The sequence below is a fragment of the Passer montanus genome, unplaced genomic scaffold (genome assembly GCF_014805655.1).
Source record: "Passer montanus isolate IOZ18808 unplaced genomic scaffold, ASM1480565v1 scaffold33, whole genome shotgun sequence".
Classification (NCBI taxonomy): Eukaryota; Metazoa; Chordata; class Aves; order Passeriformes; family Passeridae; genus Passer; species Passer montanus.
The window spans coordinates 5,100,693-5,118,422 of NW_024368041.1; the positions used below are offsets into that span (position 1 = coordinate 5,100,693).

A 17,730-nucleotide genomic window follows, 5' to 3' on the forward strand; every position below is an offset into this window, starting at 1 on the left:
ATCCTGTTCCAGATGATGAAAGGGTGAGCCACGGCTGCAAATGGAATTCCTTTCATCACCTGAACAGTGTGCTTGAAAAACACAAGCAGCTGAAGTGTTCTCATCTTTTCAATTCTAGAGAACAGCACATCATCACCATTTAGATGTAAGTACTTCTGCTTAATATGCACATATTACAGCACTTAGCTTAATTAATCAAATCATGACAACAGACTCAATTCTGTACTTCACACTGTTACTATCATCCATGGCAAAATAAGTATCTAGGGATGCTTAAAACAAGAAAATCCATTTACTAGTGCAGGCAATAGCAATGCTAAGAACATCTTCACCAAAATTAGTGCTCTGTCATACTATGGCAAGTACAGATTAATCCATCACCCTAAGTCTAGCACAGAACAAGGGAAGTATGAATCATCTTAATTGATAGATGCAGAACAGGATAACAAAGTCATTACAAAGTGACTTGTTGTATCAGAAGCTTCAAACTGTAAACTGAAGTGTATCTCTCCTGCTCACGACCTGAGCCACCAAGGCAAAGCAATCCTCCTCCCTGGTAAGGTACACAGTGATACATAAACACAGAAAATCTTATGTTGCAGTGCAAACAATATGCTCCCCTGAAAATGAAAGGCTCTCAGTTTTCCTAGTGCAATCACTGGATGACAACAGATAATTTCTTATTAAGTCACTGGAACACCACATCACTGAGCTGTGCTGAGAGAGGAGCTGTTGCCAAGATGAAGTGACAGGAATGACAGATGAAGCATTTGATTTCATATTCTTGGCTCTTCTGCTGACTCTTTATGCAGCTGGAGCAAAATCAAAAGGTACACACTTGCCATGCTCTTCTATTTAGCATGGACCCAGCCTGTCCAGTACAAGGAGCACAACTAATTCATACAGTCCTTTCTGTACCAAGTCCACGATTTTCTTTGAGGCCACTATGGTAACAAACAGGAAAAGTGCAGTCAGATGAATGCTGAGGGCTGGAAGAGTCAGAGGATGCCCAATGTGTCCATCACCAAACCAGCTATGGCAAGAGCCTCAGAAGGAATTCTGGCAGCTGTGCACACCAGTCTGGACAGAGAGGGTACTGCAGAATTCCAAGCTTACCTCTGGAAAAGTAAGTGATCTGTATCAATCCCACAAAGTTTGAGGGTAGGTAGAAGGATGCTTTCTCCCAAATTACAAAGAATTGATAATCAAGTACATAAAAACAGCTGTAAAATGGTAATAGCCCAGAAGGACACAGTCTGTCAAAACTCATGGTGTAAACAGAGACAAAGAAAATGCCTTTATGATTTTGCAACTGATCAGAGAAGACAAGACTGCCACCTAAAAGCAGGTCATTTTTGTGAGTACTTTTATCAACAGCGGGAGATGGTGTCACAGTGCAGCTGTCAGACAATACCCATGGACCTGCAGATCACAAGGCTTGTCTTAAGCTGAAATACGATTTAGCAAAACAAAGACAGTAACAGAGATTAAAATTTTAATTTAAAACTTTGCCAACAAAAATTGATTACAAAAAGGGAAATTATCTGTACAAAATAAGAAAGAAGGTACTCATTTTAACAAGAGACTGCCATTATTAATGTATGTGGGGGGACAAACAGCAGTTCAGGTCAAGTGACAAATGGAGAAACAAACAAACTGAGCTTGTAATATGGAATTCTGAAGTGAATTTTCCATAAACAAAGTAAATTGACCTGAAGCAGCTCAGAAGCTACGCAAGGTTTATAAGAAGTCTATTTTCCTTGCAAACCTTTTCTCTTAATTTAGAAAGGAGGACATACTAGAAAGCAAGACCCCATGCAGTGCAGTGGGCCAGTACAATGCCTTTTGCTGTGCTTTCTCTCACTGAAGCCTTCCTTTGGGCCTTCCATACAGAGATATTCTGCAGTTTGAGTGTGCCAGGGGTTTAACTGAGTCACAAACTATTGCATCTTCACTTAAAAGTTGGGTCCTGACTCAAAATAAAGAAAATGCTTTGGAGGCTGTGAAATTCCTATGACTAAAAAGACTCCTATCAAAATGATGATTCTCAGACTATTCAAGTCCACATCAAATAGCAGCTGTTGGTCATGATAAATCTGTATTTACAACACTGCACTCCTCTTTTCTACCTACCATTTTTACACAAAGAAAGAGACAAGAGCATCTTTAAAACTCTTCACCAAACAGACAAAAATGGCAGGTGATTTCTAAACTCCAAGTTCCTGTAAAACTTAAGCACACAGTATAATCATTACCAGTTGTCTACATTTCTCCACGAGCCAAATCAACATAACTGAGTTGCAATGAAGACATGGAACAGGCATTTTTTTACAATTTCCAGCCTAAGTGCTTATTTTCCACTCAGCTTTGCATCACTTAGTATTTACAAGTTTTTACACCTTCAGAACCCAAGTTTAGTGAGGAAACAAAGTAGTAATAAAAACATATCAGCCCAGATTCACTTCACCTACCTACAGTTACCTGAGATACCTAAGTTGGGACAGAACAGCTTTCTGTGCCCCACCTACCCAGTAAAAATGACAAATGCTAAAGGGCAATTCAGACAGACTTGAAACTTATCCTAGTGACAATGCTCTTCCTCCTCTGCAAAAGAAAAAGTGAGCAACTACATTCTGACTTAGTCTTGGTTAAGCTTAGAGTAATTGTGTCCCTAGCTGAAGTGTTGGATTTATGTAAACCTAAGCCTTACTTGCTCACTAGCAGCTCCCAGCTAGGGAGGTCAGGGACAGCTGTCTTGTAAGAATGCTGTGAGACATGCACAAGTCCTCCTTACAGCTGGGAAAACTGAGATAAGTAAGAAGTTTGCTCAAGAGCATGCAGTGAGTCAGTAACAAGCTGGCATCACGGCTTCCTGGATCTTAGCCACATGCTCTGCCCATGGGAACCCAGTGCAAAGTAAACGACTGTACAGAATCATTCCCTTTTCCATGTCAGAAATTTTTACTAAAAATAGTACAGATGCTAATAAACAGTGTATGCAATTTCTTATTTGACAATGAAAGAGTCCTACAGTAACCTGTTATATTGTATCTTCACCCTGCAAAAGATTATTTCCAGCTTTGATTCTTAGATGTCTTAAAGCTTTTAAGATAAAGCTGAAGATTCAGTTAAACAATGCTGCCGTCAGTACCTTTAACCACAATGTTACATTTTCTAGTTTAAGCAGTATCTATGCTACCCAATTTGGCAATCAAAAGAGAAACCTTGAAGACAAGAATTCACAGATCTGGGGGGAAAAAAGTCATGCCAGACTTCAGTTTCACCAGAACAAGCTTTGTAACATGCCACAAAGTTTAGGGATTTCAATTCTGTATCTGTTATTGCCATTTCAAACAAAAGCCCTCTAATCCTTAGCCTTGCCCAGCCCATGATGTAGCAGGTAGGACAAATGCTGCATGGCAAGAAACAGCTCTGCTCAAAACACGGCTTAATAACAGAAATGAAACATTTGCAATTTGCTTTATGAATGCATCAGAGAGATACCACTTAAATAATATTTCCAAAGACCCTGGGACTTAAGCACAGCTATGGAAAAAGTCAGCTTCCTAACTTGGGGGCTTTTTTGAGACATCTGCCTCACACTAGATTCTTACTTTACTGTGGTCAACAAAGCTTTTAACATACCAGGCAAGACAGAATACCACTAGCTTGTTCCACCACATTGTGGAACAGGATAGCCAATGGATCCTGTTGTGACAGACAATACTGTATAAAGAAGGCTTATTTTTAATGGCAGAATCACACTGGACACTACTGGCTAACCTGGAGCAAGATCTACATTTTTTCCTTCTGGAGTTTTTAATTTGCTCTTGAACCAGAAACATTCTTTCTTTCCAATCAGTTAAATCCAAGAGTACTGCAGAGAGCTCAGTTCCTAAGCGTGCTCTGCACCAGGAGCGGTCGGTTCTACGTCCAATTGAAACCGAAGAGTTGCTGTTTTCCAAGGGCAGCAATTCTTCACTGGTCCCCTAGCCGGAAACCTTGGCCCCAGTTGTGTCTTCCACCACCCTGCTGATCTTCTGCAGCCCTTCTCATGCTGGCAGGAGGGACACCAAAGCCTGACACTCCTCCTCTCCTGTTTGGCAGCCAGCGGTAACTAGGACAAACCAGAGGAGGAGGAGTTAGAGAAACAGCAGGACCTTGCAGGTAAACACCAAGGCTGGGCTTTCCACTTTTCCATGCACTTCCTCTCAGCTGATACACTTTGTAATAAAACCGACTTTTCCCAGTAGAATTTCAGACAATTCTTTCCAAATCTAAGCCCTCAGCGCACTGACAAATGGAAATACTGAAACTTCCATCTCTGGGATGTGTATGGTAACAGGAGAATTCCACAGAACCAACAATACTGAGGGCAGTTTCAGAGCTGTTACCACCTGTAAAGACATTTTTAAAAACAACCTTGTCTTCTAATCTTTATGGAAAATTAGGTTTACCAGATGGGCTTGCAAGCACAGAATTAGAATATAAAGCTCCCCAATTCATTGAAACTTGTACAGAAAGTATAACTGTAATTCAACACTTTATGTTACAAAAAGGGTTAACTGAGTTGCTAACTAAAGTTTGATCAAGGAGGAGTATTTGCAGCCCAAAACTATGTGGACAAGGGCAACTGAACTACGAACTTTGGCTTCTGATCATAGTATTTCAATGCCAAAACACTGAACATATCTCAAGAAAAAGCACTCCAAAATCCAAGACTTGCAATCCCAGTGAGGACTGGTATAGACTGTGAAGCAGAATCATTTATAGCCCTTCACAAGTCTAAAACTATAAACATTGCTGAACTGGTAGCTACTATAACTATACATGGGGATACAGAAAACAGATGATTTACAGGATAAAAGTTCTTTTATGTACCATCTGATAATTGTTAGGGAGTTCTCTTTACTGCAGCTCAATTCAACAGCAGAACTATACCCATTCTTAAGCGTGAGAATAAATGTCAAAGACATAAGCCATTCCAAGGGGCAACAAAGAACTCTCGCATGGGCCATTTACAAGTAACTCAACATTTTTTATGACTCACCAGCTCAGTCTGTATGAGAGTCTCAAGAAGTTGTCTTGGCAAAGTATTTTACACTTTGTGATCCCACCATATATATGTCTGATGAACCATACAAAAAATTTGACCAACCAAATAGTGAAGTAAAGAATCAAGTCAGCTTACAGGAACTGAGGTGTGGACAGAAAATTCCTTCCTCCCAAATCCATTGGATATTTAAACATTAAGAAGAAATACAGGTGCCCAACCAGATTTCCTATCAGCTCATTGATGACTCTGTAAAGCAAAAGAAAGAATGGTTTCACATGCTGTCTTCTCTGAAAATAAATGAGTGACAATCTTCTGTTCACCTGCCACCAGGCTTTGCCAGGGTCGTGACACACAGAAAACTTCCCTTCCCTCAGCATTTTGCAGCCACTTCTTTAGAAGGGCCAGCCTCCTGCACCAACACATCAATAGTCTGTTCCACCCTCCCTTCCAAGCCTTCTCTACATTCTGTATTGAAAACACAATTAAATACTTGTTTACATTGGGGAATTAGACCGTATAGTGATTAGCGCCCAAAATAATAACCTGCAGAGCTAGAGAAGTTACTGCTGTTTTCACTAGACAACCTGGCTCCTGCTGTTTTGTTCCCAGTTTTGTAAAAGCACTGCTGACTGGAGGCCCTTGAGTATCTTCTGTCATGCATAGAAACAGCAGGTATCTAAGAGCAGGCAGTTTTCACAAGTGACAGATGAGTCAGTAGGAGGCACAGCCAGAGAAGGGAATTTGGTTTTGCTGTACTATCTCTTCCTTTTATAACTCAACCACAAACTTGTTATTGTCACTAATTATGTTACAGCGGCACCAAGAGGCCCCAGTCAATGCAGGGCCCCAGTGAGGGGGTCCACACTGTGCACAGAGGGGATTTCTGCATCAAGAGGTTTAGTAAAAAAAACAAACCCACGAGAGACCAAAAAATTAAACAAGTGCTAATATGGCATGCTGTGAGCTTATTGCCATTTTCCCTTGTTTAACAAACTGAAAAAAAAAAAAGATCAGGTTGGACAACTCTGTGAAGGAAAGAAGTAACAGCACTATCAGAGTCAAGCTAAACTTGTTTCTAAAACCAGTAATAATGTCTAGTTCCAGGGGATGACATCTTTTTTTAGAGTGTGTTACTTTCTTAGTATGGAGAAGGCCTAATGCATGGAGTTACTGGAAAATACACCAAACTCTCATTACTCTCCCCTCACCTACATTCTGTTCTCTAGTTCTCACAGGCACATCTCCTCTTTGCTTTTATGTCAAATAACCACCTGTGACACTGAGCATTATCTGTCAGATCATACAGTTTTAAGCTTCTTATTTTAATATTACTCCTAAATTCAGCAGCAAGTTAAATAGCTGTAAAAGCTTTTATAACTTCAAACTGGCCACATAAGTAAATACATACGATCCACCAATGATGTAGTTGAATCCCAGAATAACCCACGGAAGGTAACAGGCCTGAAAAAGAATGCAATGGAGAGAGTAAGTACAAGTTAAGGATGTAAGCCTGCTCTCAACTTCCCACTGCACTAATAAGCATGATCATAATCTCAATGCTTTAGGCATTACACAGGTCCTGATCTATTAACTTAAGCAGATTCAGCCTAAAAAGGTCACTCCAAACTGAGCAACAACTAACATTTTTAGACAAAACATACTCATTCAAACATTATAAGCAAACATGCCTTTTGAATCCTATGTTCCACAGCAAATTTGCATAAGGAATAAAGTCCTGAAGTTTTTGATTTTGAAAAGGTCTAGAAATTATCAAAAGAGTCTTCTCTACAAGATCTGACAGAAACAGCCAAGGTCACACAGAAAAAAACCCAGCTTAAAATACCAACATTTTGTCACTACATTCAGCTTTTATCCAGGCTAAAGTTTATCAGGAATTTTTTCCTTTTTTTTAGAACAATGAATTGTCAGAACATCTTTTCAGTAGAGACACACTGAGTGATACCACATGGAAGACTATGAACTTTGCTGCATCTCAAGGAGTATTCTATGTGAGAGTATAAGACGCTTTTTAGAAGAGAAAATATTTCTATTTAGCCCCTCACACATGCACCTTATGGGCAGAGATCTTTCCAATACACTGTCTGACATACCTTAAATCTTGTTCCAAACCAAAATGACACAATCATGTCTCTGTTCAGCTGGGCCCACACATAAAGTACTGACATGATGAGTGGTATCATCAGCAACTGCAATGTTTAAAAAAGGCAAAATTACCATTATTTTCACAGAAGCACAAGAAACTCAGGCAGGAAGAGCTATGTTTCAGAAGTGGTTTGTAAGCATGGTACATCACTGAAATCCTTTCAGATTGCCCAAGAATCTTTTCCAATACATACTCTGGATCTGTTAAAAAACTATTGAGAGAGTTAAGGAGGAGAACCTACTTGGTCATTCTCTTCTGCATGACCATGCCAAAGCAAAGGGCTCCAGCCAGTGCCAGGTGAAAGAGCAGCTGCAGGGAATTCTGCTTGTCCCCACACCTCCAGCAGTGAGCCCTGTACCTGTGCCACAATCATTTCAGGGCACTGACCCACACACCCTCATCTGGGGCCAGATGAAGTGTTTTCCATCCAGCTGCACCTATGTCCTGAGAGCACCCCAGGGGAAGGTGCTCCAGCCATTGCAGGGTATCACAGCAGCCTTGGTGGAACCTGAGCTCCATGCCAGGGGCTGAGGTTGTTTCAAACACTTTACATTGACTCTGCATTAGCTGATTGGACTATTTCTAGCGAAAGAAACACAAAGCACTGCTTTAGCCATCTGCTGATTTCTGAACTGAGGGCAGGCTGCACCAGCAACATTTCCATGAACTGGCTGAATGCTATAACCAGCTCCTGTATTTGGAAAAGAGGTTAGAACTCATCCCTTCAGGGGGGCTGCTATCTCACAGATTCCACATTAAAGCTGGCATCCTAACATCAATCCAGCCTTTCAGAAGCCCCACGGTGCACTCTGACTCCCCACACAAGAACCTTATTTAAAGGTTTTATTAAAACCCTTTTTATTTTACTTAAAAGAAAGCAACATCTAATACCTGAATGCATTTGACTTGGGAACAGAGGCCTAGCTATCCTACTCTGTCTTCTGAATTTCAACAAAGGTCACTCAAAACAAGTAAAAATTCTTATTTTTAAGAAAAACCACACTTTTATATCAAAAAATTGATTCTTCTTTAATCAATAATTTGTATGCTGATAAAAAAAAAATTAAGTACCTCTTTAAAAATATACAAATCAAGACAATTAGTCTAAAATTTGTATAATGTGTGGGTAACTCCAGCATGCTTTTCAAAAATGTGTGGTATCTTCCCCACAGAAAAGTGTAAGTATAAAGTTATGGACAGCCCTTGACACAATTCACTCCAGACCAGACATACATGATCACTGGTTTTGTCTACCAGGGAGCCAGAGAAGTGATCTAATAAATGCTAATAGTAATTCTGTATGGAATACTACAGATATTGGTGCAGTCTTTAGGTGCTGGAGACAGATGAAGATGAGAACAGCAGAGGCAGACTGAAGACGTGCAGTTATCTGACACTCTGTTGTGTCCAAAACACACTTTCCAATTTTCAGCCTTAGTATTTGGGAAGATAAGAATTATTTCACTGAAACCAGCTCTTAAGACCACTACCTTAATCATTCCTGTGAGGACTTTATACTTCACAGTTCTGGTCTCAAACTGAAGCTGTATTTTTCACCAAAAAAACCTTCTGTTGGCAAGTAAAAGGCACACTGAACTAAATTTGAGAAGACTAACAAACCCAAGAATCACTTTTAAATAGAAAAATAAGAAAGCAGATCCACATTCATTAATACAAATAGTGCATAAGTGACATCTTGTGTCCATTTCAGTAGAAGTCTAAGCATTTCCTGACTGCACAAAGACACAATTTTTACTTCTTGGCTCCCTAACTAGGTTAGGTATGACAGTCAAATCCAAGCTTGTGCCTTCAGCTGAGGGTAACCCAATCTGAAAAATTAACAATACACACAGAGCAGTCCATTCTGATATAATCTGAACAGCCTAGCTTAACTATGTTCGGCAGTTAAGTCAATAATGCTCTCTATAAAGTCATTAAGTAGTCATAAAGTTTTGTAAAATTATTATCTAAGAAATTGCAGCACACTTACCTGCATGTCCATTACCAAGCCAGTTATCTGTCATTGCACCATGAAGGAAAATGCAGAAAAACCTGACAGACTACAACAATAAAAAGCTGCAGACACACAGAAAGCACATGCAAAGATCTTTAATATTCAGAATTAATACTACACTGTTTTAGGTTAAAATTCCCAATGATCTAGAGATGTACAAACTTTGTTTCAATAACTGCTTTTTGGCAGGATTTCAGCTGCCCACCTCAAACCATTACCCCAAGGGCTGATGAGTGCACTGGCTTTTCCTCCCTGATGAAACTGGCTAGCTAAAGACTCAATCAGACCTTGCATAAAGGCACATTAAAGCTCAACAGCTGGATTATTTCATTAGTTTAACACTGACATTTTATTTTTCTAACTAAACAAATACCAGATCATTAAAAAATACCAATATATTGCCAATGAGTCATAGAAAAGAAGCAATTTCTTAAAGCGCATCAATGCAGGCTTGTAATACTCCTCTCCCACCTTGGAGCTCAAAGAAACTGTTGTAGTAACTGCTGAGTAGAAATAATCACTGAATGATTTCAAAACGATCAGGATGCTTTTAACAGTTCATAAATACATACAAAATGACACCCAGCATTTTCCCAGATCATGCATCCAGGTTGGTCCTTACATCACACAGGGAGCAAGCAACCAGAAGCTTTTAAATGACCAGTTTGAAAGTCAGGTCACAATTACGTTAATTAAATGCTCACAGCCAACACCTGCAATCATAAAGAAAACCTTCATCTTCCTAACAATGTAACCAAGTGCACCTTGTTACAGCTGTGGCTCCACAGGACTGGCAGGAACAGCAATTCCCTCCACATAGTTGAATGCAACTAGAGATAATGTATTGATAAAGCATTTCTACACACCAGCTCCCTGCTATGTGGTTCACACTGATGTCACCCCTCCCTTTTTTCCACCTGCTGTGCCACTGCAAATTGCTACAAGGAGGCAGCAACAGCACAGGCAGAATGGGAGCATCTCCAAGGATGGAGGTTCCACACCCTCTCTTGCCAATCATGCCAGTGCTTCACTGCCCTTACAGTGTATCTTTCTCATATTTAAATGGAATTTCCTGTGCTTTATTTCGTGGAATTGGGTGTTCAGCTGCAGACCCCCTCAGCACAGAAGACATGGACCTGTTGGAGTGGGGCCAGACAAGTTACTGGAGGAATGGAACACCTCTCTTTTAGGGAAAGCCTGAGAGAATTCGGGGACAAAAATATATAGTAGGGCCTTTTGCAAGAGGACAAGTGGTAATGGTTTAAACTAAAAAAAGGTTGGTTCAGACTAGGTGCAACGAAGAAATTTTTTACTATGAGGGTGGTGAAGCACTGGCACAGGTTACCTGGAGAGATAGTGGATGCTTCACCCCCAGAAGCATTCAAGGTCAGGTTGAATGGGGCTCTGAGCAACCTGATTTAGCTGAAGGTGTCTCTGCTCATTGCAGGGGGCTTGATAACCTTTCAAGGTCCCTTCCAATTCAAACTACTGTATGATTATATGACAACATCCCAGGCTGCACAATCCCAGCTTCTCCTGTGACAGATGCTTCAACCCTTTAATCATCCTCATGACCTTTCACTGGACTCTCTCCAGTATGCCCACATCTCCCTTGGGAACCCAGAGCTGGCTGCAGCCCCCACACATCTCTCAAAGGCTGAGCAGAGAGGAGCAATCACCTGCCTCAACCTGCAGGCAATCCTCTCCTTAGGGCAGCCCCGGGGGCTGGTGGCCACTTTGGCCATAATGGCACACTGCTGGTTCGTGGTCAACTCTGTGTCCAGCAGGACAAACAGGGCCTTTTTTGGAAGGTGCTTTGCTTTGTCAGTCTGTCCTGTTGTCTGAGGCTGTTCCTTGCCAAGAGCAGGACTCTGCACTATCCTTTGCTGAGCTTCATTCCTGGTCAGCCCATTTATCCAACCTCTAAAGATCCCTCTGAATGGTGACACAACCACCTGGCTTATCAACAAGTCCTCCCAGTTTTGCATTCAAGATCTAAAAGAAAATTCAGGTGGTACAGCACAGCCCACAGAAATGTTTCCCAGCATTCCCAAACCAACAAGCCCAGCTTCTTCAGGAAGTTGTCTCAGTGAAGATATCACAACACTGCTTTCACAGACTTAGATGACTTGTACCCAGCAGGTAAAGGATCTCTCCTTTTCAGGGAGAGGCAGTGATCAGTCCTTTTTGCACATGGCAGCTTGAACACGTTAAATTCAGTGCTAGCCCACACAAGACAGCTCAGCAAAGCAACCCAGCCAGCACCAGGGACACTCACCCAGCACATGCTCAGCTCTGTGCAGGCACAGCTCATCCCCACACTGCACACTCGTGTGAGCACATCATTAAGTGTTCTCCCTGCAAGCCACTCGCTACCTCTACAGGAATGTTACACACTTACAAACTCTACAAACTCCCCTGGGAACATTTGCTACATTTTAAAACTGTTCCTTGATAAAACCTGGTCCTTGAACATACTTCAGGTGGAAACAGGAGAACCAAAATATTGCTCAAAGTTTGATGATGAGAAGGATACAACAATGCAGATCCAGTTAAACAGGAGCATGAACATGTAATCTGCTGGCCTTCCATCAAAAGCCCCTGAAAATAAAAAGAGTCATTTTGAATCATCAAAGGCATTGAAATTTTTATTAAAAATTAGGACAACTTTTATTTTTCAGAGTCTAAGAAAGCTCAGTTAATAACAGTTGCTTTGCATGCACTCTGTGGTCTACGAGTATTTTTTAAATTTTAAAAAGCCTTAGAATAGAACAACCTACAGGCTGAAAAATAAGACATTCAGCCTACTGCATTAGAGCACAAGCAGTGTCTATACTTGAGAAAAGAACACACTGACTCTGGAGATAAGTAGTTTAAACTACATAAGACCAAAAATGGAGTTAGACCCCATCGTTCACATGAAACTGCAGGTTAGAAGCAAAGAATTAGGAAATACACGTGCACAGCAAAAGCAGAAATACCAAGTTTAATGACTGAGTCATGTGAAAACCAGCCCTCACTTAGGCAAATTGAATCCTCTTTGCATCATCTCATCAGACTCAAGAGATGCAGTGGTTTCTATACTCCAGAAAAAATTAGCACACATGACAAGGAGGGTACACATGTGCAGCACATTCTGTTCCTTCTAAGCTGCACTTGCTTGTCTAATTCACCATTCCAAATAAGTGTCAATTTTTTCAGGACACTGGAAACAAAAAGAGTAACATTCCCTGCAGGTCATATAAAATGAAATTATCTTTAGATGCTCAGTTGAGTTTGAGACCTGACAGAGACAAGTACTAAAAAATAACCCTGTAGCAATTCCTTGCAAACATGAAAAGCTGAGGCTCTCACTCTCACTAACTGTGGCAAAGGCTGACAGAGACCTCAGCATCTATGCAAGACTTGAATCAACTTTCATAGAAACCCAGGCAAGAAAGAAAATCTTGAAAATATTGCTAAAAAAGACCCAGACCAGTGGGGGTGAAACACAGTGACAGTGGGAATGACAGTGACACACACAGCACATCACGGACAACCTGAATTACATGCTCCTAATTAAACATCAAAATGCCTAGAAAGAATGCCACTGCTTAATGTGAGCATTGCTCATCTTGATAGAAGTATTCTTAAATTAAGAAAATCTACTTTTAAGCATTAGCTTTTTAGAATAGCCTATGTAAAACAAAATTACTAGAATACCAGTTTATTGTTTAAGGTCAGCCATGCAAATTGCATGACAGGAAAAAAACATGCTTTGAAAAATATATCAGAAAGTTTTAATGTTGTAAACCTACAGAAACTGAAGGTTTTTTCTTACTGTTGCCATACAACAAATAAAAACAAATAAAGAGAAGAAGCTGACTAAGGCTGTAGAAAGGCCAGCTCAGGAATCCATCCAAAACTGGAAAATCAAAGCTATTATTATTCTTCTAAATTTTTTCACTTCTCATTATCTACAAGATTGCTAATGAGGGTATTTGACAAACCATTTGACTTTTCCTTGAACATCTAAGGAAATTGGACTAGAAACTGCCAGACTGCTCAGCACAGGTATGGGGTGAGCTCTACCCCATGGGTCCTTCCATGAGGCCCAGGGTATAATGCAGTCATCTGGGAAGAGCTGCAGACCCATAATCTCATCACTCACACAGCTGGGGAGTGAACTCTGCATATTCTGCTTACTCTGCTGATATTTGTTATGTTCTTCTCCAACCAAACCCAAACAAAATGACATCAATCTCCCTTTCCTTTGGAAGTCATAGGTCAGCCTGTTAGGAAAGCACAAGCACAGCACAAAACCATACAGGTGTCTCTGACAGCTAAATCTGAAGCTGGCAGGCAGCAGCAGTGTATGCTCAAAAACCATGCACAAGGCTGAAAATAGAAGTTTCACTTTCTCAGTTTCACAGACAACAGGAGGCACAGACCAATGCAGACTTCCACCTGTAAACACCATCAGCAACTTATTTACCTTCTAACTACAGAAGGATACAGGCTTTTTTCAGAGAAGGGACCAACCTAACCAAGAATTTAATTTATACCCAGAAAAATGACTGTAACATAAAAGAAATGCATTGGTTCAAACAACACAGATGACTTCCCAGTTTCAAAATCCAGATCTGTTGTACAGCAGAAATTTACTCCCTTTCCTGAGATGTGTGCCACAGCACATCTAGAATCACAGACAACTAGAGCATTTTTGCTTCACAAGCAGTGAAGTCTTTTAATTTGCATAGCCAGGAACTCTTACTACACCTACCTTTGCCCAGTCAGAACTGTGAGCACTCTCATGTACTCATGAACTACTGCAGAAAGGCTCAAAAGCAAGCAGGAACCATTTCTAGCTATTAAACCAGTATTTAACTTTCACTAAGAAAGTGACCAAACACAATCTGGCACCACTCCTGCCCTTCCCTACCACTCTTCTTAAGACTTAATGTGATTCCACAATGCTCTCTGGAGGGCAGGTCTACCAGGGATCTCCTCTCTCGTGGGACTTCCCAACATCACCTTCCAATGCATTCCCCTTTACATTATCAGTTCTAAGACTCCATTAGAATGACACTGAAATTCTTGATCACAAAGGCTTTCAGGAGGGTCTGGCTTTGCAAATATTGTAATTATGTATGTCAATTAAACCTATTTTTTTCCTAGGTTTAATGAACTGGGCAGTGCAAAAGGAAACCAGTTTTGAAGCTACCTTATACCAACAATCCCTTTGTTTGAGAGAAAGCATCTGATCTCCTTTTATTCACTTAATTTTTCCCCTTAACTGAAAACCCTTCAGTCTCTTAACATTTCCACATATCTGTTAGGCAGAGAGGAAGACTTCCTTTGAAGGAGGTATCTCTCAATTCAACACAGACAACAGAATAACACAAATAAGCATCCCTATTAAAACAAGAAAAAAACTGATGTTATTTTCTCCCAATGGATAAGCCCATTATTATACCATGCTCTATCATCCTTCTCTGATAAAAAAAAACATCAGGTACAAAAAACCAGAAGTAAACATCATCTTTTAATCCGTCTCACTCACTTCCTTAAATCCAGCAATTAAAAGCACCAGGCCCTCCTACAGAACCTAGTATCAGATCCTAGTATCAGATCCTAAATGGCCATTATCTGATCTCCTTTTTTTCACTTAATTTTTCCCCTTAACTGAAAACCCTTCAGTCTCTTAACATTTCCACATATCTGTTAGGCAGAGAGGAAGACTTCCTTTGAAGGAGGTACCTCTCAATTCAACACAGACAACAGAATAACACAAATAAGCATCCCTATTAAAACAAGAAAAAAACTGATGTTATTTTCTCCCAATGGATAAGCCCATTATTATACCATGCTCTATCATCCTTCTCTGATAAAAAAAACATCAGGCACAAAAAACCAGAAGTAAACATCATCTTTTAATCCGTCTCACTCACTTCCTTAAATCCAGCAATTAAAAGCACCAGGCCCTCCTACAGAACCTAGTATCAGATCCTAGTATCAGATCCTAAATGGCCAAAGGGAAGGAGCCAGCCACAGAAAATCAGTTTTCAGAGCAGATTCATGCTGACCAACATAAGCTGGCACAGAGATGAGCCATCTCTTATCAGCTCAGGCAGGGTTCAACAGGAGCATACAATTTAGTGGTCAACATACCTGTTTCTAGTCGTGAGGAATATTGATACAAGAAATACAAATTCACCAAGTAGAGAAATCCCGTTCCAGGTCCCACTGGGAAGAAGAAAGTCGCCGTTATCGGCCGCCAGATCTGTCCAGATCAAAAGAGAAAGATGTATTTATAAACTGCAGAATGAACTCATGAGCACAGGCTTTTTATTTACATTCATTACTTGATAATGAATGAGAACTTGGAACATCAAGAAGAAGATTAAAAATAGCGCAAGTATCGATTGTTCCTGCTTCAGCAGCTTTTCTAGTTGTGGTGTTTCCTTTCAATCTGGTAAGCAAAGCTACTGAGACTACCCCAGAAATAACACACAACTTTGCAAACTGCTTTCCATCACATCTTTGCAGCAGTGAGTCTTTAATGCAGTTCAAAAGAGACTCACTGGCAAGGATGCTACCCTGTTTAAAAACCAGCCATACAAAACCCATTCTTCTCTGTTGAACAGAGGCCAAAGAATCCACAGCCTTTAGTGCACCATTCCAGACAGCACGTGCTGCTCTGAGCATTTGGGATCTGCTCTGGGACAGCCTCCCAGCTATGAATATTGGGCATAGCCAACTGCATGGCAGCACGTAGCAAGCACAGAAAATGCCTGGTCATTCATGAATGAGCTCTTCAAGCAGCAACATTTCCACACTGAGTATTGGGATCCTGAACATCGCAGTTCAAAAAGGAATAACAGAACTAGAGGAAAAAACAGTCATTTATGCTACTAAATTTTAGGAATAATACATGAATCAAGGTACAGAGCAAGTCAAGGCTTTCATTTTTTTTTTTCTTTCTTCAGTGAAGATATAATGAGATGATACAATAGAAATTTAAAAATTGAAATCTCTACTCTTTCTTCATTTTGAGCTCCTCCAATGAGTGCTCCCCCAACACTGAACCTTGCACATAACAGTGCAAGGAAAAATATGTCCAGTTTAAGACCACTTTTGATATTGCTATTGTACCCAGAAACACTGCATGTCTGACACTTCAAGGCATCAGTTGTCAGTTTACATGGACCATATCTAAGCAAAGGAATCAACAATCCCAAACAGAAGCGTTTTCAAATTCCAAACCAGAAGGTGCAAATGCACTCTGTTAGAGAATCATAGAATATGTCACGTTAAAAGGGACCAGAGTGGGCGATTCCACAGCCTCCCCAGTCAGTCACTTCCCGTGCATGGTCACCCAGGTCAGGTGGAACTTCCCACGCATCAGTTTCTGCCCGTTTGCATTTGTCCATCTTCTGACACCTCCCTTCTGATACTCACAGAAACTGCTGAGGTCCCCTCTCAGTTCTCTCTCCCGGAGGCTGAAGAGGCCCAGCTCCCTCAGCCACTCCTCACCAGAGATGCTCCAGTTCCTTGATCACCTTTGTTGCCCTCACTGTACCCACCGCAGGAGCTCCATGCCTCTGCCTCAAAACCTCCCGGGCCAGCTGCAGTCTGGGATGTTTGCACACCCCACAAGCCCAAACTTACAGCTCCTAAAGTCACAGACAAACAAAGAGCTGGGCAAGTCACCTGTAGCCACAGCCACAGAGCTCCTTGGCACAACAACCAGTGCCCACCACAACAACGCCCACAAAAAACGTAGGAAAACCCACACCAGTCTGAGGCACAAGACGAACTACAGGACTGCCAGGGCCGACAGCCCTCCCTCTGCACCCTGGCAGGGACGCGCAGCCGTCAGCGCGGTGGGGCCCTCGGGCCTGCGGGCTGGGCCCGGGTTTACCCGGCGCTCTCCCCGCAGGCCCTGTACAGGCTGAGGGCGAAGGCGGCTCCACTCCCGCCGGAGGGGCTCCGGTCACCCCGGTCTCCCCTGGGCGCGGTCTCGGTGCACGGCGCTTCCAGCGCGGCCGCGGAGCCGGGGGAGCGGCCGGCCCCGCGCGTAGCCCCAGCGAGGCCCCGCAACGCTGCCGCGCACTACAATTCCCAGAAGGCCGTGCGCGCAGCGAGTCACAGTGAGCTACTGTGCGGGCGCCGCGGGGCACGCCGGGAGCGGTAGTGCGGCCCGTACCTGGAAGCGGTGGATGAAGGCGTCAGGCCAGAGGAAAAGGTTGACGGGGCTGACGAGGCCCAGCTTGCCCACGAGCGGAACCGCGATGGAGCCGGCGAACCAGTAGCGCGTGATCAGCGGGATGCTGCGGAACCAGTCCCCCAGGTCCGACATGTTGCCGCCGCGCCTGGCCGCCGCCCAGGCCTCGCCACGAACCGGCCACTGAAGAAGAGACGAGACGAGCGCTCAGCCACTCCCGCCGCCCGCTCACGGAGGGGACCCCGAGCCAGACGTGGCGCCACCGAATTCGGCCGAGCCGCCGGCGCCGC

General features: G+C 42.2%; 1 protein-coding gene across 1 annotated transcript; it reads right to left on the reverse strand.

The window, feature by feature from the left end:
• Window positions 1-1,268: 1,268 nt before the first annotated feature.
• Window positions 1,269-17,730, reverse strand: DERL1 (derlin 1). The gene is made up of 8 exons (XM_039715450.1): window positions 17,423-17,730; window positions 15,385-15,496; window positions 11,771-11,835; window positions 9,211-9,237; window positions 7,168-7,263; window positions 6,465-6,517; window positions 5,192-5,302; window positions 1,269-4,117 (listed from the first exon to the last, which is right to left on the reverse strand). Exons 1-8 carry the CDS (start codon window positions 17,573-17,575, stop codon window positions 3,979-3,981), a joined length of 756 nt encoding a protein of 251 aa, XP_039571384.1. The 5' UTR covers window positions 17,576-17,730; the 3' UTR covers window positions 1,269-3,978.

Excerpts from the sequence above, each read along its gene's own strand:
- DERL1 (XM_039715450.1), bottom strand. The coding sequence starts at position 17,575 with ATGTCGGACCTGGGGGACTGGTTCCGCAGCATCCCGCTGATCACGCGC. Across the intron at positions 11,836-15,384 it reads TTCCTCACGACTAGAAACAG|GGGCTTTTGATGGAAGGCCA; the intron begins GTATGTTGACCA and ends TTTTATTTTCAG. Across the intron at positions 9,238-11,770 it reads TTAACTGGATCTGCATTGTT|ATAACTGGCTTGGTAATGGA; the intron begins GTATCCTTCTCA and ends GTGCAATGACAG.